Here is a 25,020-nt window from a genome sequence, read left to right as displayed (position 1 = left end):
TGGGGAAAGTTGAAGTTTAGACTATCTTCAGTGCTCAGAGATGTTTTGATAACAGCCAAAACTTGCAATATATTATTTGTGATTATGAAAATAAAGTGATTTTTCTTTTAAAACAATTTGAAATTTAAAAAAAGATTTCCAGGGTGAATTAGGGAAGTATTTTCCTTAGAAAAGTAGTGGCAACCTACTGGCCTTTTTAATTGAAATAAATTGGGCCCTATTAGTGAGTCATAAAATACTGTCAAGTAAGTTCAGGCGTTTAAAAGCTGTCCAGAGTTTCCAAATCTCTTGTCTTATCAGAACCAGCTCTTTCACTTGAGCTTTCATTCAAAGATTGAATAGAACCATTGTCATATCGGTATCTTAAAATTTTTGAGAGAAGACGTGGGTCTCATTCTTACCAAATATTTTTATCTTAATCATTTTAGGTAATAACGAGAAAGTTACTTACTCTTTATATAAGTATAAAGATATAAAACTTTATATAAGTAAGGTTTGAATACATTGCATTTTTACCAATTTTTAAGTTTGCTTAGAAAATTTTGCTTGGCTTTCCACAGTGTTATTCCTAAGAATAAATTTTTTTTTTTTTTTTTTTAGCGCTAGGTATTCCAAAGTCTGTTGTGTTAGACAGTATTACTGGAGAAGATTCCTTTAGGAGAATTCTGAGAGGAGGCCAGAAAGGAAGGTTGGAGCCTTTGTTACCAGGCTAAGGAATTTGAACTGCATGTCCTTTAAACACTGGGAGGATCTGGCTGGGGTAGCACTGAGGTATTTTGTATTTTGAGTGAGAGGCATTGTACCAAAATACTTTTTTGGGAAAAATGAATCTGATGTGGTCTCTAAGAGTGAACTAAAGGAGTAAAGAGACTGGCTTGGAGAGATGATTTAGGTTGTTTTGATAATCAAGTTTAGTGAATTCTGGTCAATGGAAAAATGTTCTCAATATGAAAGTTGAATTTTTATGGTAACAAGATGTTTGGGTTTTTTGTTTGCTTGGATTTACGTAATTGGGAAGAAGTTTTGTTGTGGCTTAAAAATTATTTTTAGATTTGTCTGTTTTTGATGATAACTGGATGTGGCCTATAGTCTGTGGTAGTTACATGAGTAAATAATGTATTTTTCATACTAAGTATTGCTGCTTATATTTAAAATTAAAATGATTTGTTTTCCTTAACATTTCCGTGTATTTTTACATTTACTGTACATGTCCGAATATATTTGTTTTAACAAATGATGGGTTTATTTGGTTTCCTAGTACTTCTTCTATTAAGATAAAAAGATAAAATTTTCTTAAAGTCATGCCAACTAAACCTCAAAAGTTTCTGGAATGGAGTGGTTATTAGTGTGTCACAGAGTAGTGGAACATCTGTAAAACAGTAAAAATCTCTGTTGGGTTTTATTGGTTTAGAATAATACCTCTGTTACAGTAACCTTCTTTTAGAGAATTGCTTTTTTCCTTTCTTGGTTCAGTTGGTACCCTGTGTGCCATTGATTCTTCAAAGAGGTTTTACATATTAATGGTTTGCTAGCACTTAGCTTTTTTATTTTCATACAAAAACATTTTTTTCCCTCACTCCGTTGCCTTACAATAGTTGAACATTTTCAGAAAAGTCTTAGTAGTTTCTGAATTTAAATTTTTGTAGGATAGCTATTTAGGATCTCTGGTTTGGAAAGATATCTGGGGTTAGAAGTAGCTTAGTTGTGTAAAGCTTAAGACTTATGGAAACTTAGGGACGCCTGGGTGGCTCAGTTGGTTAAGCCTCTGCCTTCCTCTCAGGTCATGATCTCAGGGTACTGGGATTGAGCCTGGAATCTGGCGCTCCTGCTCAGCAGGGAGCCTGCTTCCCTCTCTTTCTCTGCCTGCCTCTCTACTTGTGATCTCTCTCTGTCAGATAAATAAAATACTTAAAAAAAAAAAAGACTTATGGAAACTTGCTTTAAAATAATAAAATGAAATTTGAAATGGGCTATTAAGATGCTTTTCTCAAGATTTCTTCAAGTTAATGAATTTCAGAGATATCAGAAGTATGTTTAAAAATACATACGTAGGGGCGCCTGGGTGGCTCAGTGGGTTAGGCCGCTGCCTTCGGCTCAGGTCATGATCTCAGGGTCCTGGGATCGAGTCCCGCATCGGGCTCTCTGCTCAGCGGGGAGCCTGCTTTCTCCTCTTTCTCTGCCTGCCTCTCTGCCTACTTGTGTTCTCTGTCAAATAAATAAATAAAATCTTAAAAAAAAAAAAAAAATACATACGTAGGGGCGCCTCGGTGGCTCAGTGGTTTAAAGCCCTTGCCTTCAGCTCAGGTCATGATCTCAGGGTCCTGGGATTGAGCCATGCATCACGCTCTCTGCTCCGCAGGGAGCCTGCTTCCTCCTCTCTGCCTACTTGTTATCTCTGTCTGTCAAATAAATAAATAAATCTTTAAAAAAAAATACATAAAAGCAGGTGCCTGTGTCTCATGTACCATTTTTCTTTTTCTTTTATTTTTTTTTTAAGATTTTTATTTATTTGACAGAGATCACAAGTAGGCAGAGAGGCAGGCAGAGAGAGAGGAGGAAGCAGGCTCCCCGCTGAGCAGAGAGCCCGACGAGGGGCTCTATCCCAAGACCCTAGGATCATGATCCGAGCTGAAAACAGAGGCTTTAACCCACTGAGCCACCCAGGCGCCCCTAAAATGCAATTAAATTTGATCACAAATACTATTATAGTGAAAATACTTATGACAAAAGATTGATGACTAAATACTTAATTGATTATTCAGTATAGCAAAAATCGAAAAGGCAGAATCTTTTGGACTAGTCTTTAGAACTTAGTATAATAGAATTTGACCAGAGAAGAGTTGAAGATGAATTTCCTTACTTTAAAAGAAAAGAAAATCAGTGGTCCTAATATTTGTATAATGGCCTTTACATTTTTATAGTTCTTTGTTCTTAGGATCCTGTTTGAGGCAGTTGTACTGATAATAGTAGACGTCCTGGGTTTGGTTGGCAGCATGGATGGTTATGGTCCATGTTCAGTGAAGAATTTAATTTATCATGCCATAACTATTTTCAGGTGGTTTCTCCCAGGCTTTCTCTTGATTTCCCTTGCCATGCCTTCAAATACAGTCAGATAGCAGGAATAGCTTTCAGATTTCATGAGAATGGATTCAGGTGTCCATGGGGAGTGTTACATCCCTATACCCAGCAGGAGACCCTCTTTGTAGATTTACTAGAAGTTGCTAGAAATTCATTCCTAACAGAGTTGTTTATGTTGCCATTTTGTTCTGCTTGTGTCAAGTAAGTGCCTAGAAATCATGTGAGTTCTCATTGTATGAAGTATGGTGGTGCATACATTTAGAAAGCAGACCTAGGAGTAATTTTCTTGCATAGCATCATTTCAGTGTTCTGATTTGGAGCTGTGCCCCAGAATAATTTACTGGAGAGCTAAGTATAAAAGTCACAGGCTGAAAAGGTGTAATCTAGGTTAATTCAACATTTTTATATTTTAAGAGGTAACTAAAAATGGGTCAAGATACATAGCACTATGCAACACATGGTCCCCACTCACAGATAATTTATGGCCTAATATGAGTTATAAATGCATACATAAATCCCATAGAAGGTGAAATAACTCTTAAATACCACATTCTAGTATAAACATTTGGAGGGACTTATAGGCAGAAAGAGTGGAAGGGAAGTAAGTCTTCCTAAATCCTTGGCTTAATGGAAGAATCTTTTAAGAATTAGTGTGGAAGGAATTTTTTTCTTAAAGATTTTATTTTTAAGTAATCTGTACACCCAGCGCAGGGCTTGAACTCACAGCCCCCAGATTGAGAGGAAATGGGGGAAAAAAAAAAGAGAGAGACATTTTCTACACAAAGTAAAATTGCCCCAAATTTGGCAGTTCCTCATTTACTTTATTCTACACATTAATTGTAAAAGTACAGTGCTCTGTTCCAGGTGTGGTGCTGGGTTCTTAGAGTTCAGAGCTGAAGACTGGGTCTTCCTGCAAAGAATTCATAGTCCATTTTGGGTTTACGGGTTTAATATTTGGCTACAGTGAAGAAACAGTACACTAAATGTGTATTCAAAGTATGGTGAGAATCCAGAAGTAGTTTTTAAGTGTTTTTCCAAAATTGGATTTTGGAAGTTTTATATTAAACATGAAGGAATTCAATTAGGCCCTTATGAAGCAGTTAATATCCTTGATTTTTAACTGTTTACTGCTTTTGGCTGATAACCATTGAATCAGATGCTACCAGTTTTATGTTCTGTCTTTAACAGATTGAGCTGCTTTTCTTAATGATTCCATTTCACTCATTGTTTTGTTTTTTATTAAGACAAAATGGTAGTTTGGTTAGCCGACAACTTTTTTGTATAATTTCCTTGAGTTCTTTTTGCTACCATCCTTTATTTGGTATGGTCATGGTGTACTGGAAGAATAGGGTACTTGGTCTGTGAGGACTTGCTTATCTCCAAAATGGGGCTTGGTATGGGGATCAAAAGAGAATTCCGTCTTTGTCTATTTATTAAACAAAGAGTTGAACTAGGAATAGCCTGGACTGGTGTCTTATTCAGGAAAAAATGAGGGTTGGTTGATACCTTATCACTTTTGGAAACTGGAAAGTATTTGTGGTAACCCATTTTCAGTAACATGTCACTTGCAAAATCATTTAAGCTTTTGTATGTTAAATCATAGGAAGAATGGCAAATCTTGGTACTTTCCTAATATAAATTTTCTCTCCTCAGAGTAAACTAATCAAAATCCATATATCAAATACTGAGATAAGCTAATGTTAACATTTTTGCAGTATTTCCTAATCACAGTGGTCTTAAACATTTGAAGATAAAGTGGTGTTTTTGCTTTTGTTTGTTTGTTTTGCATCTTCTGATATGTGAAAGTAGAAGAACACATGTGATTAATTAATGCCTAAGAAGTTGTATCTTCCTCATAGCAGTGTAGACTCAAATCATATTGAGGATGGGAAGAGCCCCTAATCTGAGATGTAGAGATAGCTAGCATTCTGAAAAACTTAGTTGAGCAGGAAAAAGGGATTCTTTTGTTGGAATCTTTCGTGGTTATCATCAGTTATAAAAAGTTACTATGGTTCTTTTAATAGGTCTAGGGTAAACTTCAGTATTGGCCTTTTTAGAAACAGGTGAAGACTGCCTGGCTGACTCAGTCAGAAGACTTGATCTCTTGAGTTGTGAATTTGAGCCCCACGTGGGTATAGAGATTACATATGATATGTAAACAAACTAACTTTTAAAAAAAGTAAGCTTTGTTGTTTAATTACTCAAACTCACTTTAAGCTTGGTAGTTAAGCAGTAATAGCATGTAAATTGTAGACTTTGGAACACTTTGAAAAGTTAACTACAAACCAAGATTTTACAACAAAATAGGTGAGAAATATCCTGCTACGGAATGTGGAAGGAAACAGTATGTTAAAAAAGTTAATTCTTCCCATTGGCTTCTAAAATCTTTGTTTTCCTCTTTGGTTTATAGGGCTTTTACTTTGTATAGGGTTTCTGCTACTGAGTTTCTCACTTCTGCCCCATTGTTGTCTTTTGGTGCAAATCAGCAGAACTACTGCTCCTCCTGGGGGACAAAATGAGAAAATTTTAGTCCTGCTTCTCCCTCAAGCAACACCCATTTTCTTGCATTCTAGACCTTATTGACAGTGTAACCTTAAGATTGCTGTTTTAGTTGAAATCCTTAGATTCCATTCATTCTGGATAATTTTGTTGGAAAGTATTGGTCAGTGTTAGCTGTGTTAAAATGCCTCTGATGTGCTTCAAAGGAACACCTGAGGCTTTTCCTTCAGGCTAGTTTTATCTATTTCTGTGAGCCCAGTTCATTTCCCTTTGCATTTCTTTGAACTGCTGTAGATCATTTATTCTTCTGTCCAGATTCATAGTCAAAAAGTTAGGAAGGAGATACATTAAGAGCAGTCAGTATACTTGAGGATGTTTTAAATTTTATTTTAAAGATTTTATTTATTTGACAGACAGTGATCACAAGTAGGCAGAAAGGCAGGTGCGGGGTGGGCGTGGGGGTGGTGGGGAAGCAGGCTCCCTGCCGAGTAGAGAGCCCAATATGATGCGGGGGGGCTGGATCCCAGGACTCTGGGATCATGACCTGAGCTAAAGGCAGAGTTTTAACCCACTGAGCCACTCAGGCGCCCGGAGGATGTTTTTAAAGCCACCTTTCACTACAGAGAGGACTAGAAGGCAGCATGAAGTGGAGACAGTCACCAATAACTCACTACCTTTCAATTATTTTAACTTTTTCTTATTATTTGTCTATGTTGACCAATTCCTTTTTGAAGCTGTGACTTTCCTTTTGAGGTTAGTCCTACATTTACAACTGATTCAAACTCTCTGAGCCTATTACTATTTTTTATTTTTATTTTTATTTTTGTTTGTCAGAAAGAGAGAGCATGAGAACACAAGCAGGGGGAGCAGCAGGCAGAGGGAGAAGCAGGGACCCTGCTAAGCAAGGAGCCTGATGTGGGACTCCATCCCAGGACCCTGGGATAATGACCTGAGCTGAAGGCAGACAGTCTTCTGAGCCACCCAGGCATCCTTCTCTGACCGTATTATTATCTCCATGTTATTTTAAAGTTTTGACCCATCCTAACTTGGGAGTTCTAGTCTTTTTTGTTTTCTTCTTTCTTTCTTTCTTTCTTTTTCTTTTTTTTTTTCAAGATTTATTTATTTATTTGGCAGGGCTGGGGGAGGAGAAGAGAGAGAGAAACCTCTGAGCCTGACAAAGGGCTTGATCCCAGAATCCTGAGATCATAACCTGAGCCAAAATTAAGAGTCAGCTGCTTAACCAACTGTGCCACCCAGGTGCCCCTGGAGTGTAGTCTTTTAATTACTTTAAAGACTAAGTAATTAAGTAAGGAGTATTTCTTTTTAATTTAGTTTGCCTAAATTTTCCCCAAATTTCCCATTTTGTGCATTGTATTACCATTCTTGAACTTTTAAAACCTTGGAGTCATCTTGATTGTCCCTTACCCTTTGATCAAGTGTTTTTTAAAGCCCTGTATGTTCCTGCAAACAGCTTCTTTGACTTGCTGTGCCTTATCCATTTTCATTGTTACCTTTTTGTTCTAGTGAATTTCACTTCATATCTAAATTATTTAAACAGTCTTTCAGTTGGCTCTCTTTTATCCAGGTCACCTTTTCCCTGTGATCCATCTGGTACAAAGTGACCACATTAGATTCATTAAAATATCGCTTGTTTTGCTGCCAGTTCTGCCCCATTACTGTTAAGATCAAGTTTAGGTTTTGGCACTGAATGGGCCAAAAAAATGGGCCATTTACTTACCCTGCTCTTCCACATCTGCAAGTGCTGTGTGGTTCTCTATATATTCCCTGACTGTGCTTTTCTCCTTGCTTTTATAAGTGTTCTGGACCATGCTGGTGGTTTTTGCCAAATCTCTGGATTTGTTCAGAAAAGCTTTCTTGATTCCTCAAGTCTGTGTTTGTTTCTTGTTTCCCTAAAAAATAACGTTTCTTTCTGGATATTTTTCATCTTTCCCCAATTAGATTATAAGCCCTTTGAAAATAGGTACTTAATGTGTTCAACTTTCTACTTGTGCTCAACTGTTTTGGAATAGGTATTTGGTGAACACTGAATTAGTGAGATTATTTAAAATATAAACTAAACTGAAGTGTTAATAGAGTAGAAACTTATGTGTTCACAGGTGATTTAAACTTGCAAGGTTTTTTTTTTCTCTCTCTCTGCTAATTTGTCAGGTTTAATTGAAACCATTAGCTTGGCAGTCACTTTTATTCTATAAATTTGTACGATTTTGGTTAAATTTTGATAAGTTGATTTTCTGTTTAAAAATCATTGTTTCCCAGAAGACTTAGAAGTTTCTCAAATTGTCTACAAAAGTTATTGATTTGAGTGTGCTTTCAACAAACTGAAGTCAAAATGTGAATCTGTTGGTCAGTGTGTTCCTGGGAATAGGATATCAGTGGTCCTGTCCTTCATGCTTGTCAGATGAAAATATGTGAAAGACATCATAGATTTCCTTTTAAGATATTGGAAGAGTGATCTGCTAGGGATTTGAATCAAGATGAGAAAGCATCCAGTAGTGTGACTGTAACTAAAATATTTGACTATTCTTCAATAATGATCTACCAGGTCTGTGGGAGTTTATTAGAGAGCAGCTGAAAGGCTGCTGTGTAAGCTAAACCAAAAATTTTATTTTCAACTTGTAGAAGATATGCACAAATACAGGTGTTAAGGGTCTTGAGGAGTGTGTGTGTATATGGTGGGAATGAAAACCAAAGGTCTCCTGCGCAGTAGTGCCAAAATCAAGGTGATATGAAAGAGTTGCTTTTGTATATTTTCATTTTCTATCTTGAATTTGAACTCATGTAGGATAATAACTATACTTGCCTGCTGTTCCTTGTCCCTGTGCCACTGTCAGAAGCAGAGTCCCAGGCCAGAAGGACCCAAAGAAGAAGTGAATATGGCATTTTATGTGTTCTAATCAGATCAGAGGCAATCCTGGATGGAAAGTTAGCTGCAAACATTTGTATGTGTGTTGTTTTTAAGATGATGGAAGAATTGGTCTGGAATACCACTAATAAAGATGATGCTGTTATCTGTCTTTGGAGAAATAGGCACTCTCCAGATATTGGAGTATTATGATTAGAAAGTAGCGATCTTATCTCTAAACGTTCATCAAGTTAAGAGACGCGTTGTTTCTTTACTTAATTATAAGCACTTTTTGTTTTGTTTCTCATCATTTCTTGCATGTTTATATCACCTATTTGGTTTTCTCCTATTTCTCTGTTTATGCAGTACTTTGGAGTTTCATTTCTATTTTGACTGTCTGCGGTTAAAAGGGATCCCTTTAAAAACTATTGCAGGGTATTGAGTATTTTTCATATTACTCTTAACATATTTTTATCGAGGAACAGTATCTGAGTTTTGTTCCTTTTTTCAAAAGCAGAAGTCAAAAAAGACCTCCCTATCTTGTAAAAGAGCAACGTTTTTAAGCTTTTGAGCACAGAAGTCAGGCTTAAGAAATCTACATTTGTATGGAATTTTTGTCTAAAGACTGTGACAGTCAACAGTCAGCCAAGGGCTACCTGTAGGTTAAGATAAATTATTTTAGCATATTCTATGACATATAGTGGGGGAAGAAAGCAAATGAGAGAAATAGGAAGGATAAAATAATTCAGGACTTAATGGCTAGCTTGAAAGTGGTGTTTGTTTTTATTTTTAGAAGTTGTGAGATGCCTTCCTGACAGGAGACTGTAGCTTTCATTCTTTGCCAGTTGGGCTACATAATTTGAGAGAGTCAGGAGCGATATTGTTCATAGTGCTTAAATGTTATTCTTGGAAACTGTATTTATTTCATTGTTCTGAGCCTCTCTCTCCCTGCCCACATAAAGATTTTGAGAGTGAGGGAACGCGCAAGCAGCGGGGAGGGCAGACGGGAGGGAGGAGACTCCCCATGAGCAGGGAGCTGGGTGTGGGACTCCCCATGAGCAGGGAGCCGGGTGTGGGACTTGATCCCAGGACCTTAACCAATTGAGCCACCCAGGCACCCACCTCTCCCCCTTTTTAAAATACGATTCAACTTTTGGTCTAGGGTGGTTCTGTTTGGAATCAAACAGAACAATGACAACTTCAAAAAAAAAAAATCTGTAAGTTTTTTTATGAATAAATCTAGAAGTTAAGCAGTATTTTTATTTAAACTTTTTAAAAAATTTTTTCTTTGTTTATTTGAGAGAGAGTGATCGAGAGAGCAGAGGCAGAGGGAAAGCGGTCTCCCCACTGAGCAGAGAGCCCAATGTGGGTCTCCATCCCAGAACCCTGGGATCATTACCTGAGCTGAAGGCAGATGCTCAATTGACTGAGCCACTCAGGCATCCCTTATTTAAATTTTAATAGTAAAATAAAAAATGGAGGGCCTGCATTTTCAAGATGTTTGCAGACTAGATTTTGTAAGGAGTCATCTCCTTATAATTATATGCCCTTTTCCAAAGACTGTAAACGAATCCTGTATCTTGAGCCTTGTCTGAGAGCCATATCCTTCTAAAACCTCAAGGGTCATTAAGACAGGAGCATAGTGAAATAATTTTAGAAAGAGATTCTATCCTATCCTCAGAACATATACCTTCTAGTAACACATTCTAATGTCAGAAATCATTTCTATCTAAATACCTTCAAATACGTGAGGATAGAGATGTCATTTTTACTTTCTTGCACCCTTTTAACTCAAATAGTGGTTAATCAGTCTGCTTTCTCATTGAGTTCTTCTAAAATAAACTTTTTAGTGATGCTTGTCTAGTTTTAGATCATTGGAGAGTATTTTCGCATCTTTTAAAGATCATGCTGTAGTTTTCTCATAGTTTACTAGGTAGCTAGAACCTTAAGAAGATCATAGCATCTGTCTTGGTGATAGATTTTGGAAGAGTCTGGAAGATGATCTATTTGGACTTCGTCAGATGGAACTTTCAAGCTGTGATACCTTTCTTGAAGTTATTTCTACATATTAGTCAATGAGGACAATCTCTTAGCTGGCTTATTACGTAGCTTGAAGTAGAAGCTCCCCCATAACTTGCCTTCCCCCAGCCCCTCCTGTGTGTGTCTCTCTACATTACTTGGCATATGACTGCAGGGTGTCTTGTGGTGTGTTTGAAAGTTTTACTAAGGAAGCACTGGCGTCTTCAGACCTGCTGCTGTCTGGCATGCATAGTAAATGAAACTTGTTTTGGAGCTGAATCTTTACAGTCCCTGCTTTGAAGTCAATGGGAGAATTTTTCACTAAAACTATATCTTTTGCCTGTTACTTAAGTATATTCTCTGTGGATAGAAAGGTAAAGATAAAGGGAGATTGAGCAGATGCTGAATTGTTGTGGCTCTAGACCCTCGAGCCCGTGTGACACCTAACTCAGTCTAGCAACAAGTAGTAAAAGACGTTTGGAATTCGTTTCTTCCCCCCATCCAACCTTGATTTAATAAGACCAACAGCAAGGATTTAGTGATTAGAAATACCGTGTACTTTGTTCTGCTACCTTTCAACAAGAATCAGTGTGTAAAGTTGAAATTTTCTGACCAGAACTTGGAAGACTATGATGTGATTCCCTGGGCCTGATTCGAGAAGAAGGAGCTCTCTCAATACGGTTTTACTAGTTGGTGGTGAATCTGTGAGTCTCCAACTATTAGGCCTTTATGTCCAGATATTATCTTAATTTATGGAGTAAGGTCCCTGAGTTCTCCTCTTTCCTTCCACAGGGCAAGCAGGAGGACTTCAAGACGACAGTTCTGGAGGGTATGGAGACGGCCAAGCATCAGGTGAGGGTGGCATTAGATGCTTGCCACTTAGGAGCAAGAGCCGCCAAGTCAGGGATTGATGCTTGCAAGTGTTTTTGGCTGTGGTTTCTGCATGGTAGCCAGGAGCGCAGGGCAAACAGAGCCATCAGGACAGAGGAGTAGCGTAGGAGAGCGTGTAGCCAGAGCAAAGGCAAGCAAAACCTTTTGAAGTCCTCAGGCCGATCTCAGCCCTCCACTCTTCACGTGTTTGAGGAGATGGCGGGTCCTTTTCTTCCTGGCAGCTTTTACAGTGCTAGGAAACATGATATAGAACATAGGTTTAGGAATCATGGGACCTTTAAAAAGAAATACAGCTACATATACAGAGAGGAGAAGCCATAGGCTGAAAGCCTTCAAAAAAAAAAAGGAAGGACAGAAAGTCATTCCAGGACTAGTCAGAGGAATTATTCAGGCAAGGCACTCTTCAGAGGTGGTTGTCAGATAGTGTTGGATAGTTTTTCAATTAACATTATATAGTTAATTATTTAGTAGTTTAAACATTTGTCATGTGAAAATTGTTTGCTTTTTTTTTTTTTTTTTAAGTTGAAATGCTGTTTCTTTCCAGATCGAACTATGATATTTTTACTTCTAGGAAGAAGTAAAGGGTTAAATGATTGATAGGGCCCATCTAGAGCTATTAAAGTTTGTTCCAGGAATCCAAAGTGATATGGCTGGATTTCATCCTTTGCCCTGGATGTTTTTGTGTGGTTCAGTGCTCAAAGCTGACTGATACATAACATTTTGAAAGAACTGGAATAGGTATTACTTCACTTTTGGAGTTTGTCACTTTTCAACTGTTATGTCTACTTTAAAATTGTTTGTCTTTTGCAGTTGTGTACAGCGGGTCTGGGAAATATTTGTATTTTACTCTTGGGTCAAAGTTCACTGTTAGTGCAGAAATTAGTATATAGGGGATCCAGAATGTTAGAAGTAAACTTGTTTAAATGCTGTCCCAAGGATTGGAGGTTGACAATCAGTACATGGGGTTTCTCTTGAGGAGTTAAAATCCTCGTTCAGAGTCAATGTGGCAGATAAATGTTCAAGAATGCTACTCATCACATGATGCACGATCAGCTCTTCAGGAACTGTTGGGGATCAGGGGATAGATAGCCTTTAAAGCTTGAATCTTGAAGAAATAAACTGAGTTTTCTTACTGCTTTTTGTTTTAACGTGGTTAAATTTACTCTTTTGCTTTAGTAAACAATATTCTCTATTGCTGAAAGTAAAAACAGACTTCCATATAGAACTGTGGTGCTTCTGACTTACTGTTCAGTAGAACATGAGGTGTTTTGTTTTGTTTTTTTAAGTGTTTCCAAGCATGGTGGGGACTATTCTTAACCCTTCAGGATCTCTCTTCAGATCTTTGCCATGTTCAGAAGCATGCATTTGTGAGATGGTTAGTTAGAAGGATATGCTTATAAGCAGTCAACATTCTGTTTTTAATAAACCAAATGACCATCATGAGTATCTTGGGACCAGGATCATATCTTAACTTCTATAAATCCACATCAAGCTGGTGTATTCATCCTACATCTTAAAAATTAGAAGGGAACTTAAGATCATTTTTCTCTAGCTTCCTGCTGTCAAACGGATAATATTGCATCCATCCCTGTTTTATGGATTAGGACCCAAAATACAATTAAAACGATATGACGGAGGATACACCAACAGTTCGGAGGAGTGAGAACCCAGGGGTCTTCTCTTATGCATAGACTAGTCCTTATACCCTCCGTCAGAGTTATTTTAAGTGTATGTTTACCCTAGAAATAAAAGATGTAAAGCATAAGAAATCACATGATTCTCTCTCTTTTTTTTTTCTTTTTCTCTCCTTTCCCTCTGTTCTTTATTCTGTTTGTCTTTTTAAACCATTATAGGACTGGATATGGTGTATATATAGGTACTAATTTGAAGTCATCTTATACGTAGATTCTTGTCAAGCTTTTGTTTTTACTCATCAACTAGAAATCTAGTTTTTCTAGTTAATTTATTTACTTCATGGAAAAAAAAAAGACAAGTAAGTTTCATGGAGGCCTTCTTTTCTGTTGATTTTTATATCTCTGTTTCTCACTCTACTCAAGATGCTACCCGTATCATCAGAATCAGGGAGGAAGTGGTTTCATGGAATAGAGGAGTTCTGGCCTTGCCATCCCCCGCTCCTTATCTGCGTCTCTAATCTATCAAAAAGGTCTTTTTGGTCCCTTAAATATTTTATGACTTTTACTGTGTTTTCAGAGAAAGTGTGAGCCGGTCAGACCATTAGAAAGGGCATTTCTGGTTTAGCATGACTGCATTTTGAAGGATGATGCTGGAACTTCCTGTGTGAAGTGTAGGGAAAAAGGAATTGAACGGAGGGGGCAAGAGAGATACATAGGCAGCCTTGGGGCTTTTAAAAAATTAAGGTTGCCTCTTTGAAACATTCTCAATTTCCAGAATACCAGACTGTGTTAAATCCACACAAACAGCAAGTATAAATTACTTTTGAATGAAATGTACTACTGGTACTTCCCTTGTAATAAGGATATTATTAAAGTTAATTGTATTCTTTTTTTTTTTTTTTTTTTTTTAAAGATTTTATTTATTTATTTGACAGAGAGAGATCACAAGCAGGCAGAGAGGCAGGCAGAGAGAGAGGAGGAAGCAGGCTCTCCGCTGAGCAGAGAGCCCGACGCGGGGCTCGATCCCAGGACCCTGAGATCATGACCCGAGCCGAAGGCAGTGGCTCAACACACTGAGCCACCCAGGCGCCCCAAGTTAATTGTATTCTTTAAGGTTTTTCCCTCTAAAGGAGATATTTACGAGTTCTGTTGTCCAGAATGGCCTGTTAGTTCATTTTGGAAATATCCTATTAAAAGAGTGCATTGATTGAGCTTCTGAAGCTTGGGTTCCAAGTTAACATTTTTTGTTCCTTTGATAAAGGTTAGACCTTTTCTTAAAATTTTCACCTTTATATTGATAATGGTCTTCCTTCCTTGAAATAATGTCTTCAAACCTAAAAACCAAAAGGGGAAAAATAATTATTGAGTTTTTAGAAACTTTTTCATTCTTAAAAATTGACAAGTATTTAAGAATAGGTGTTTTTGGATGTTATGTGAAAGATAGAGATGGAGAAGATTATTATTCTGCACATACATTAGTGTCACAATATTTGGCTTCTTTAATTCCTTTTGGTAATCTTTTGTTATTTGATTTAAAGATCCTCCTAAAACTGCCACATGACTTATGTAGATCACATTTCTTAATTGTTACATTGTCTCAAGATTCCCAAAGTTAGCCAACTAATTTAGAGTGATTTTTAGAGCACTTGGAATGAGGAGCCAAATAGAATTCAAAATTTAGTCTTTCCCTACATGGGTTTTTTTTTTTTTTTTTTACTGTCATTGGCAGTATTTTGCAGTAGGATTGATGTTCAGTGATGACTTAATAAGCATGTAGAAGGTATAGCTAAGAAAACTACCCCTGTTTGGGGGAGGGAGGAGTCCAGTTTATAGAGCAAATTGATTTTCATGTTAATAGTATACACTTATGAAGGTAACCTATTTTAAGAAACTTGTTCTGAGTACTTGGGATATGTAGATAATTGTTATTATAATGTGACGTGATTTTGTTCTTGGTTTTGTTTTTTGTTTATTTGATTGGGGGTAGGGGACTAGGGACATCAAAGCTATGTGCAGTTTTAGAAAATTTCACATTACTGAAATAACCTACCCCTATTGCCAGCATTTCTTCTCTCCTTGCCTTAATTTCATGTTCCACTCCCAATAATATGGCTCTTACTGATTTTGTTTTTTCTTAGGGAATAATTAATTGTCCTGACAGTCTTTAATTTTAGGTTGAGATTCACTGAATGAGAGACTTGCTGATTTGATTTTGTAATGTGAATAGAGTACATGTGCCTTCATTATCTACTGTGAGTGGATAGATTTTTTTTCCTTCTCTCAAAAATATCGTTTCTTAATGTGCCACCCATATTAGCATTAGGCATTTTTGCTTGACCTCTTGTTAATGACTTTTGTCTGAGTTATTGCTTATAAATGTCTATGTGGAGACCGCTCCTTAATAACTTAGGTATCATTTTCTAAGTTATATCTTTACCTACCTTGTACTTTTTATTTTCTTAATCTTACTTTGCCTTTCCTTTAATTTTGTTTCCATTATCAGTGTTTCTAACTTCTTGTTTTATGTGCTTTAAATGATAAATATGGATATCTGGTGCCTGTTTTGTTACTTACATATAACTATTTCAGTGATAGTGAATTTTGAAACTTTGTCTTGATATTTTCATAAGCTAGTGGTTAAATATGTCTTTTATAAAGTGATCTCAGAAATACAGGTAGAATACATGTAAATATGTTTTAAGGACATCTTCTGAAGATGTACTTAACTATCAGCTTATAAAAAAGAATTGATTTAATACCCAATTTTAAAAGTTTCAAAACAACATATATTTTACTTGCACAGAGAATATGTATACATTGTATGTATATGTAGTGTATAGTATCTGTAGTGACATACTTGTGTAGTATAGTAAAGCATTGCTAATGTTTTTGCAGGGAAGGTAAATTCCTTGCTTCTGTGTCCTCATTGTAGTCCGCCTAACTTACCTCACCTTTGCCAGCATTGCATTGTGGGAACTAACGGATGGTATACCACGGACCAGATAATCACGCGTTTCTTACTGTTGGTGATTAAATCTCAAAGTCCTCTCCATGTTCCCTGCTGTAATCTCGAAAGAAGGCATGTGGTTGTGTTTTTCATTCTGTAGTCTCTTTTGCTTTCCTTTTAGTATGTTTTCCTTTATTCTGGTTCCCTAGTTTTCAGATTTTGGGAACACCGTCAGTGATGCTAATTTTAATTAGATTATCTTCCAGTATTACAAAGCTGTTTTGTGGATGAAGAAAATGTGCTGCATACTCTATTCTGTTTTCAGAGGTACATTGTTCTGCTCATTGGTAGAATGTAATTTTTGGAACATTATGCTCAAGAGTAAAGTAAATTCTAAAGATGTTTCGGCTTTTGAGCAAAAAATAAAAGATTTTTAAAGGAGGTGAGATTGCTCTGTGAATGAGGCAGAGCTTTACAGAGGTTCTTCAGGAGTTTCATTATCCCTGGTTTTGTATTCACTTGCACTTTTCCCAGAAGTCCTTTGCTTTCTTTGCTAGGTGTGGAGGGTGCAGCTTTCCAGAGTAGACTTCCTCATGACCGGATGACTTCTCAAGAAGCAGCCTGTTTTCCAGATATCATCAGTGGACCGCAGCAGACTCAGAAGGTTTTTCTGTTCATTCGAAACCGCACAGTAAGTTTCCATGTCAGCCTTTTTTCCATTTGGATTATTAAAAAGTGCATATTACTTTTATGGACAATAATGGCAAAAAAAGAAAGGGAAGAATTACAAAATTAGCTATAACATGTACCATTACCCAGAGATAACCATTGTTAAAAAAATTAGTTTTTTCCTTTCAGTTATTATTATTATTTTTTAAGATTTTACATATTTTGACAGACAGAGATCACAAGTAGGCAGAGAGGCAGGCAGAGAGAGAAGGGGAAGCAGGCTCCCTGCTGAGCAGAGAGCCCGATGTGGGGCTCGATCCCAGGACCCCGGGATCATTACCCGAGCCGAAGGCAGAGGCTTTAACTCACTGAGCCACCCAGGTGCCCCCAGTTATTTTTTTAAATATGTATTTAATTTTTGTTTTTAAAAATTGAAATGCTGTTCCCATATATCCTTTGGATTCTTTTTGTTTTTCATAATCTCATAAACCCAAAGAATCTTCATTCAGACTTTTAATTTTTTAAGTAAACCAGGCCACATGTGGGGCTCAAACTCACAACCCTGAGATCAAGAGTTGCGTGCTCTACTGACTGAGCCAGCCAAGTGCCCTGAAACTTTTTTTTTTTTTTTTTTAAAGCAGAGGAAGGGCAGAGGGAGGAGGAGAGAAAGAATCTTAAGCAGGCTCCACACCCAGCGCAGAGCCAGATGTAGGGCTCAGTCTCACAACCCTGAGAGCCTGACCTGAGCTGAAACCAAGAGTCAGACGCTTAAGTGACTAATTGACGGAGCCACCCAGGTGCCTCCCCACACCCTGCCTCCCCCCTCCCCTTACGATTTCATTATTCTAGAGAGCGTGAATTGGGGGAGGAGCAGGGGGGAGAGAGGGGGGAAAGAATGTCAAGCAGACTCCACCCTGAGCCCATTGTGGGACTTAATCCATGACCCTGAGATCAGATCCTGAGCTAAAACCAGGAGTTGAGTGCTCAGTGACTGAACTGTGCCACCCCCTCCCCCCATGTTTTTCAAATTTTTAATAATCATTTTGTCTGTCTTTCCCAGGATAAGACAAACTCTTATTCTGTTCTGCTCCTCTGCTTCAACCTCCTCTTTTGGCTAAGTGCTTGATTTTAATGTCTGCATGATATTTTGTCTGATAGTTAGGTCATACTGTAAGTTAGGCATTTATATGTCCATTTGTGCTTTATTAAGCTCTGAACAGCTTTATACATCTTGACTATCTCTGGTTATTATTTCCTTATGACATACACACACACACAAACATATGTGCATGTATGTATAAAAATTCGAATACAATACATACATATATATCAATTGATATAGATAAATGATAGATAGATGATAGATGGATATGGTCACATAGCTTCCCAGAGAAGACTGAATCAGTCAGCGTCCCTATTGCTCTGCCCGTGCTTTGGTTGTTAAAAAAAATGATAATTTGTGCTGCTGTAATAGACTTAAAGTTTTTCATTTCTTTTCTATTTCCAAAAGACTGATTTTTTCCCACATTTATTAGTCATTTTTTATGTCTTTGAATTTTTCTTTCATGGCCTTTATTCATCAAATTTTTAAGCCACAGAGTAGAGGAAGACAAGATACTATTCAGAACATATTCAGTGTACTCTAGGGTGATGCAAAGTAGAAGAAATTTATATTGTAATTTCGGCTACTTTGAGTATAGCTCAGATGTCATTTTAGCATGTCTGCTTTTAGCTACCACTAACTTCTTTACTTTGGCTATTAGTTTGCAAAACCCCTGCTGAATTATTAGCTAGAGTGGGTGGTGGGTTATATTGGGTTTTCATAGTACAGAATAAACGGATTTTTGAATGAAGAAAAAACAGGGTGATTTTTAAAAAAGTGAATGGAAAATTTTTAATGTATATTTCTGACGCTTACTTGTCTTAGAATCAGCTTCTGTGTATAACATCAATATTTGATCTGAATGGATTTTTTAGGGGCAGCTGGCTGGCTCAGTCAGTAGAGCATGCAACTCTTGATCTCAGGATTTTGAGTTCAAGTCCCATGTTGAGTATAGAGCTTACTTAAAGTTGATTGATTAAATTCTTTTAGAAGTGTATTTGTTTAGATAAGGTCATTTTTTGTTTCATCTGAAAAAAGTTTTCACTCTTTACTTGAATTTGAGTGGTGGATTTACAGTGATGTCTGTTTTCTCTGATTTACATTCTGTGACGAAAATCTAGATTGGGAGAAGGAAGGACTGGCCCAGGTTAGAGTTGTGGGCCTCTAGCTGTAAAACTGAACATAAATCATTCTCTTACAAGAATTGTGTCCGTTCTTTTGCTTCCAGATTTTGAAACCACAACAACTTTAGGATTATTGAGCTAAAAACTATGACCTGAACTTTATTATTTTTTTATAGGATGGGCAGAGGAAGAAGGCTTGTATTGAGGGGTGAGGAGCTTGGGCCTAGTGTGTACTTGAGGAATTCCATTTTGCCCTGACAGTGGCCATGGAGAAAAGTAGAGGGTGCTTATGAATTCGGTCATATCTTTTTGTAATTGGGTTTATTTACACACAGCCACATGTCTTTGTTGACACTTGTCTATGGAGCAGTTAATTTTTAGCTAGGACTTAAATATAGTGGCATTTAGTTGGTCTGGCCTATTCAGTTTGAAGAGCATTTGTGTTAGAGCCTATTGATTGTACCATAATATTTTTCATTCCTTATCTTAATGCTTTTTCAGCAGTATTTGAAATAACTGACTACTTTCTTCTTAAACTCTTAAACTTCCCTTCCGTTAGCTTAAGATGGTATTCTTGTTCTTCTGCCTCCCTGGTGGTTGTCTTCTCTGACCGCTCTGTAGGCTTATCTCTATTTTTTTTTTAAAGATTTTATTTATTTGACCGAAAGTGAGGGAGCATAAGCAGGGGGAGTGTCAGGCAGAGGGAACGGGAGAAGCAGGCTCCCTGCTGAGCAGGGAGCCCAATGTGAAGCTCGATCCCAGAACCCTGAGATCGTGACCTGAGCCGAAGGCAGATGCTTACCCAGCTGAGCCACCCAGGCGCCCCGGGCATTATGTGAACTGATTGGAATTCCTTAAGGCTCCTTATGGTCTTTTCCTCCCTCTGCTGTGTATTGTCCCAAGGAGGCCTCTTCTGCACTTCGGCTTCAGTTATCATCCATAAGCAAATGGCTCCAGACTTTTTTTTTCCCCTCAGAACCCTAGCTCTGTATCCAGATGCCAGTCTTGCATCTCTTGGTTTTCTTGAAACTAAACCCACCTCTTCTTTCAGTGACCCTCATTTAGTGAATAGCATACCAACTCATTTAGCTGTGTAGGCTACAAACTGTGGAGTTATCCTTGGGACCTCTTACCTCCCTTCCATCTTTGCGTATCTAACTGATCATTTGATTTTGTGGATTTTTATCTACTCAGTATCTCTGGAGTCAAGTAACCCAGTTTAAATCCTAGTTGGTCCCTACCAGCTGTATGATACTGGCAAGTTACTAGGGTTTTTTGGGTTTTGTTTTAGGCTATCTTCCAGCTTCTTCAGTTATTTACTCGTTTGACATGGTTTTGCGTTTCATCAGTTTGTCGGGAGTATAACCCTTTGCGTCAGTGAAAGGAAAGCCTGTAGTTGAGGCCTTCAAGTTGAAAAGATTTTAAAGTGGTCATGTGGTCTGCATCTACTTGTGTAAAAAAAATTTGTCATTTAAATACAGTTGCAGTTGTGGTTGGATAATCCAAAGATTCAGCTGACCTTTGAGGCTACTCTTCAGCAATTAGAAGCGCCTTACAACAGTAAGTAGTGTTTTCCGTGGGACTGGTTTTGGCTCATGGTTCATTGATAATGAATTTTTTCAGTTCATGTTATCATCTTACTTTACCTTGTGCTATCCAGAAATAAGCCTTATAAAAAACTATTATGTGTCTTTGTAATTATTTTCTTGTTTTTTAAGTTGTGAGTTCAGGAGATTGCTAATAATTTTACCAGGACTGTGTTCCGGCTTTAATCCCTGGGGTACTTTGTTGCCATTTGGCTGGCTGGCTGGCTGGCTTTCTCATTTTCCACTTACCACCCATAAAGTCTTGAAAAGTTTCTGCCAAAGTAACTGATTATAATACTGCTTTAAAAGGGGTTGGTTTTATCCTTTATTTCATCTGTAATGGAATGTCATTCTTAAAAACTCCCAATAGGCATTTGGGACTTCATCACAGACTAAAAGTTTTGGGAATCACCTTTCTAAAGGAGTCACATGATCTGAAGCTTATGGAAAATATGTATAGAATAATTTCATGACGGCAAAACAGAGTTAAGGAGCTTTCTGTTTAAATTGCTAAAAATATGAACATGTTTTAAAATTCCTCTGTTCTGTAGGTGATACTGTGCTTGTCCACCGAGTTCACAGTTACCTAGAGCGTCACGGTCTGATCAACTTCGGCATCTATAAGAGGATAAAACCCCTACCAAGTAAGGACCTGGCAAATGGACTTCATAGTTTTAACTTAGAGTTCTAGCACTCTCTCTTATTTTCAGGAGGCTCGTAGCATTTTATTTTGATTTCTAAGTCTAAATTTGGAGTCCGATATTCGCAAGCTTATCTCATTATATGTCAGATTTTAAGTAAAATCTCTTCGTAAATATGCATTGCCTGTGATTTCTGGTTTGATAAGTGTACTTTAGTAAAAGATACTGAATTTCCAATATAAAAAAAATTAGTCAGAAAACAGAATTTGTTAAAAACGAGAGAAGTCTGGTATGAAAGCAGAGATTTGAGGTTTTCTTTCATTGACCAGTTCTTTATCCTGTGAGGAATCCAGGAGTGAGGGGTATTTTGAGAAGTAGCACTTCTATTTGTTTTTAATTTATTTTTGATGCTTTAATAATTTTAATAGTTCTTCAGAAAGGGATAGTAAGGACAGCACAAGTAGAGATTAAAGAAAATGGCTTTAAGAATAATTTGGCTGTCAGGTTGTCCTAGTAGAACTATGAGATAAATGAAGCAGACTCAGTCACAGATACCAAAGCACATGACCGCAGTGTAATGAGAAAGTAAATCTTTAAAGATAAAGGATTTCATTTATAGGTTTTTAACATTGAATTAAATTTTGTAAGCTTCAGTTATGTGCTAATTTGTATTTACGTAGTTTCTTTATTTGGAAAATAAGTGAGCTGTTTACTTTGTAACACATCATAACACATTGAGAACCTAGAGGTTTTCATGATGTAAAAAATGGTAAAACAAACTCTTAAAACCTACAATAAAATACTGTAATTTTTGTTCGTTTTTTACTTTTAGCTAAAAAGACAGGAAAGGTAATTATTATAGGTTCTGGGGTCTCAGGCTTGGCAGCAGCTCGTCAATTACAAAGTTTCGGAATGGATGTCACACTTCTGGAAGCCAGGGTAAGAATTTTATATTATATTTAGAAGCTGGACCTAATGGAAATAGGTTTTTATCAATGTAATAAGAAACTCTTTATTGCAAATTAATGAATCCTATAGCTTGAAATACACCAAACTGATTTGTATACTAGTCAAAGTATTTTGGATAATGTTACTTATATTGGATAAAGCATTTTTGACAATGAAACTTCGGAAGGTGCTCAGTGAGTATTAAGAGTTTGTAAATGATCCCTATAGCCCTTTGATGGAGGTTATTGCTTCTTGCAGTTAACTTTCAAATTTGGGGCCTTCATGGACATGCCCTTTGTAGGTGGCAGTTATTTTTAGTGGTGGAACAGAGTGGATTGTATTCTCTTTTAGATAGTAAAAGAAAAGGAATGGTCTTGGGCAGCAGCCTTTTTTTTTAAGATTTTATTTATTTATTTGACAGAGAAAGAGATCACAAGTAGGCAGAGAGGAAAGCAGAGAGAGGGGGGGAAGCAGGCTCCCCACTGAGCAGAGAGCCTGATGCGGGGCTCGATCCCAGGACCCTGGGACCATGACCTGAGCCGAAGGCAGAGGCTTAAACCACTGAGCCACCCAGGCGCCCCTAGCCATTTCTTAGTGCCTAATGCAGCCAAGATATGTTGGTTCCCTTATCATCAGTCCTTGAAAGAGAAATGGAAATTAAAGGAGGAAAGGGATGATGGCACAGAGTGGAAAAAAAGAACATCATGTTAAGTTGGTACTATTCAAATTATTTTCATGAGTGATTTTTGACATTTTGTATTCTTCCAGTGACTTATAGGCTTCCCTGGACTTAACAACATTTAAAAAACAACACTTCTCGGATAACCTAAACAATCTAAAATTTTTAGAGGCTTTCAGAATGTTTTGTGCAGTACTTCTAAGTTGCTTTTTTATAAATTGTAAATTTTAAAAATATTTTTTCAAATAAAGTATGGGAAATCAAAATAATTTTTAATATAATCTTGCTAAAAATATTTCGTAGGTAATTTAGGAAACGTGTGTGTTCTCTTATTCTGTGCACTAGCAATACAGTAATGAATAATGGGACCATTATGATCCCTACCCATGTGACTCTTAATCTACAGGTTTTTAGTTTTGTTTTGCTTTCATTTATTTGGAGTAGTGTCAAAATATCCATGACTAAAGTGTCACTACAGCTCAGTAATTTTTCCCCATATTTGAAAATCCCTAGTCAGCACAGATAAACTTGGGCCGGTTGAGGAATGAGAGATATTGTCAAAAGTTTATGCTCTGTACACACTCGGCCCCTGGGCATGGGGCTGCACTTAGAGGACCATTTGTCAAGAAATCATCTGTCATTCACAGGTGACTTTGGGGATGGGGGCAAAAGTCAGAACATGGTGATAGAAAGATGGCATTAAGTGTTGCAATTCGTGAGCCGATATTTTCTATATGAGTGGCCCTTGCTCAGCCTGTACAGTAAATGGTATTAGAGACAGCTGAGTAGAGAGATAATAGTACCTGTGGCTAAATATGTCTGGTTGCCGAATTGTTTCTTATCTCCTATCACTTAATTCTGTGTCATTCATTACCCTACCACTCCCTCAAATAGTTGTTCCCACACTGCACACCAAATATACTCTAAACTATACTTTTCTTTTTAAATTATAAGAGACAGAGGCCTGGGGTGGTACCGTGCCAGGTTCTTATGGTTAAAATAGAATTGATGATTTTAGCCATTTAATTTCTAAAAAACAGGATCGAGTGGGTGGACGAGTTGCTACATTTCGCAAAGGAAACTATGTAGCTGATCTTGGAGCTATGGTAGTGACAGGTCTTGGTAAGTAGTCCTTCGTTTTGTGCCATTATATGAGATTGTGATTAAGCTAATGTTTTAAAGCCATCAATGTGGTTTTGAAATAATTTGGTTTAAGATACTGTTCTTAGTAAGAGGTGAATTGACAAATACTGTCTTCCTGAAAAGATACATCAATATGTGCAAAACTTAAATTGTACAATGTTTTGACTTCTGGAAATTATCCTTAGAAAATAGACGAGGTGGACCATGCTGTATGGAGCTTTTAATTTTTTAAATTTTATTTATTTTATGTTAAAAGATTTTATTTATTTGTTTGAGAGCACATGCAGGGATGCCTGCACGTGCACAAATGGGGAGGCGCAGAGGGGAGAGAGAATCTTAGGCAGACTCCAAGTTGAGCACAAAGTTCATCGCCGGGCTTGATTTCTTAACCTGGAGATCACTACCTGAGCCGAAACCAAGAGCCTGACGCTTACCAACTGAGCCACCCAGGTGCCCCTGGAGCTTTTTAACTGTGGCATGTAGCGAAACATTAGAACCTATGGTTCCAGTGATTATATTGTTATACAAAGAGAACCATACAGCCACTAAAAATTGTGTAGCTTTATATTAACATGAAATGATGGCCATGGTTTATTGCTAAGTTGAAAAAAGATGACAAGACAATACATGCGCTATGATCCTTTTGTGTGTGTGTGTGTCTATCTATAATTTTATGCCTGTAAAATCTAGAAGGATCTATGATAAAATGTTTTGTTTTTTAAGATTGATTTGAGAGCGAGCGAGATAACAAGAAAAGCATGAGCAGGGAGGAGGAGAAGCAGGCTCCCCACTGAGCAGGAATCCCAACATGGGGGTCAGTCCCAGGACCCCTGGGCTTATGACCCTAGCCAAAGGCAGATGCCCAACTGACTGAGTCACCCATGTGCCCCTAGAATCTATAATAAAATGTTAACATGTGGGGTTATAGGTAATTTTTTGCTTCTTTATGCTTATCTTACATATTTTATATATTACATATTATTTTATTAAGCATTTTTTTACCTATAATTCACATACCCTAAGCTTTGAGTATTTTAAATTTTGAGTAAAAATATTTTTGCTTTGGGGGTTGGGAGAAGGGGGGTGGGGTTATGGACATTGGGGAGGGTATGTGCTTTGGTGAGTGCTGTGAAGTGTGTAAACCTGGCGATTCACAGACCTGTACCCCTGGGGATAAAAATATATGTTTATAAAAAA

General features: G+C 37.4%; 1 protein-coding gene across 4 annotated transcripts in view; it reads left to right on the top strand.

Moving 5' to 3' along the window:
- Positions 1 to 25,020, top strand: part of KDM1A (lysine demethylase 1A) — a 58,496-nt gene that overhangs the window by 10,665 nt on the left and 22,811 nt on the right. For 2 of the 4 annotated variants that reach the window (XM_032303221.1, XM_032303220.1), the window contains exons 3-8: positions 11,252 to 11,311; positions 16,489 to 16,622; positions 20,308 to 20,386; positions 20,964 to 21,056; positions 21,886 to 21,992; positions 23,721 to 23,802. In XM_032303221.1, coding sequence (XP_032159112.1) covers positions 11,252 to 11,311; positions 16,489 to 16,622; positions 20,308 to 20,386; positions 20,964 to 21,056; positions 21,886 to 21,992; positions 23,721 to 23,802 — 555 coding nt within the window. The remainder of the gene's footprint in view (positions 1 to 11,251; positions 11,312 to 16,488; positions 16,623 to 20,307; positions 20,387 to 20,963; positions 21,057 to 21,885; positions 21,993 to 23,720; positions 23,803 to 25,020) is intronic. The other 2 variants (XM_032303222.1, XM_032303223.1) reach the window with 1 other exon arrangement.

Source organism: Mustela erminea, chromosome 10, assembly GCF_009829155.1.
Source record: "Mustela erminea isolate mMusErm1 chromosome 10, mMusErm1.Pri, whole genome shotgun sequence".
In the NCBI taxonomy this organism is placed as follows: Eukaryota; Metazoa; Chordata; class Mammalia; order Carnivora; family Mustelidae; genus Mustela; species Mustela erminea.
Note: the sequence above shows the minus strand (reverse complement) of the source record. Positions and strands in the feature narration are given on the sequence as shown.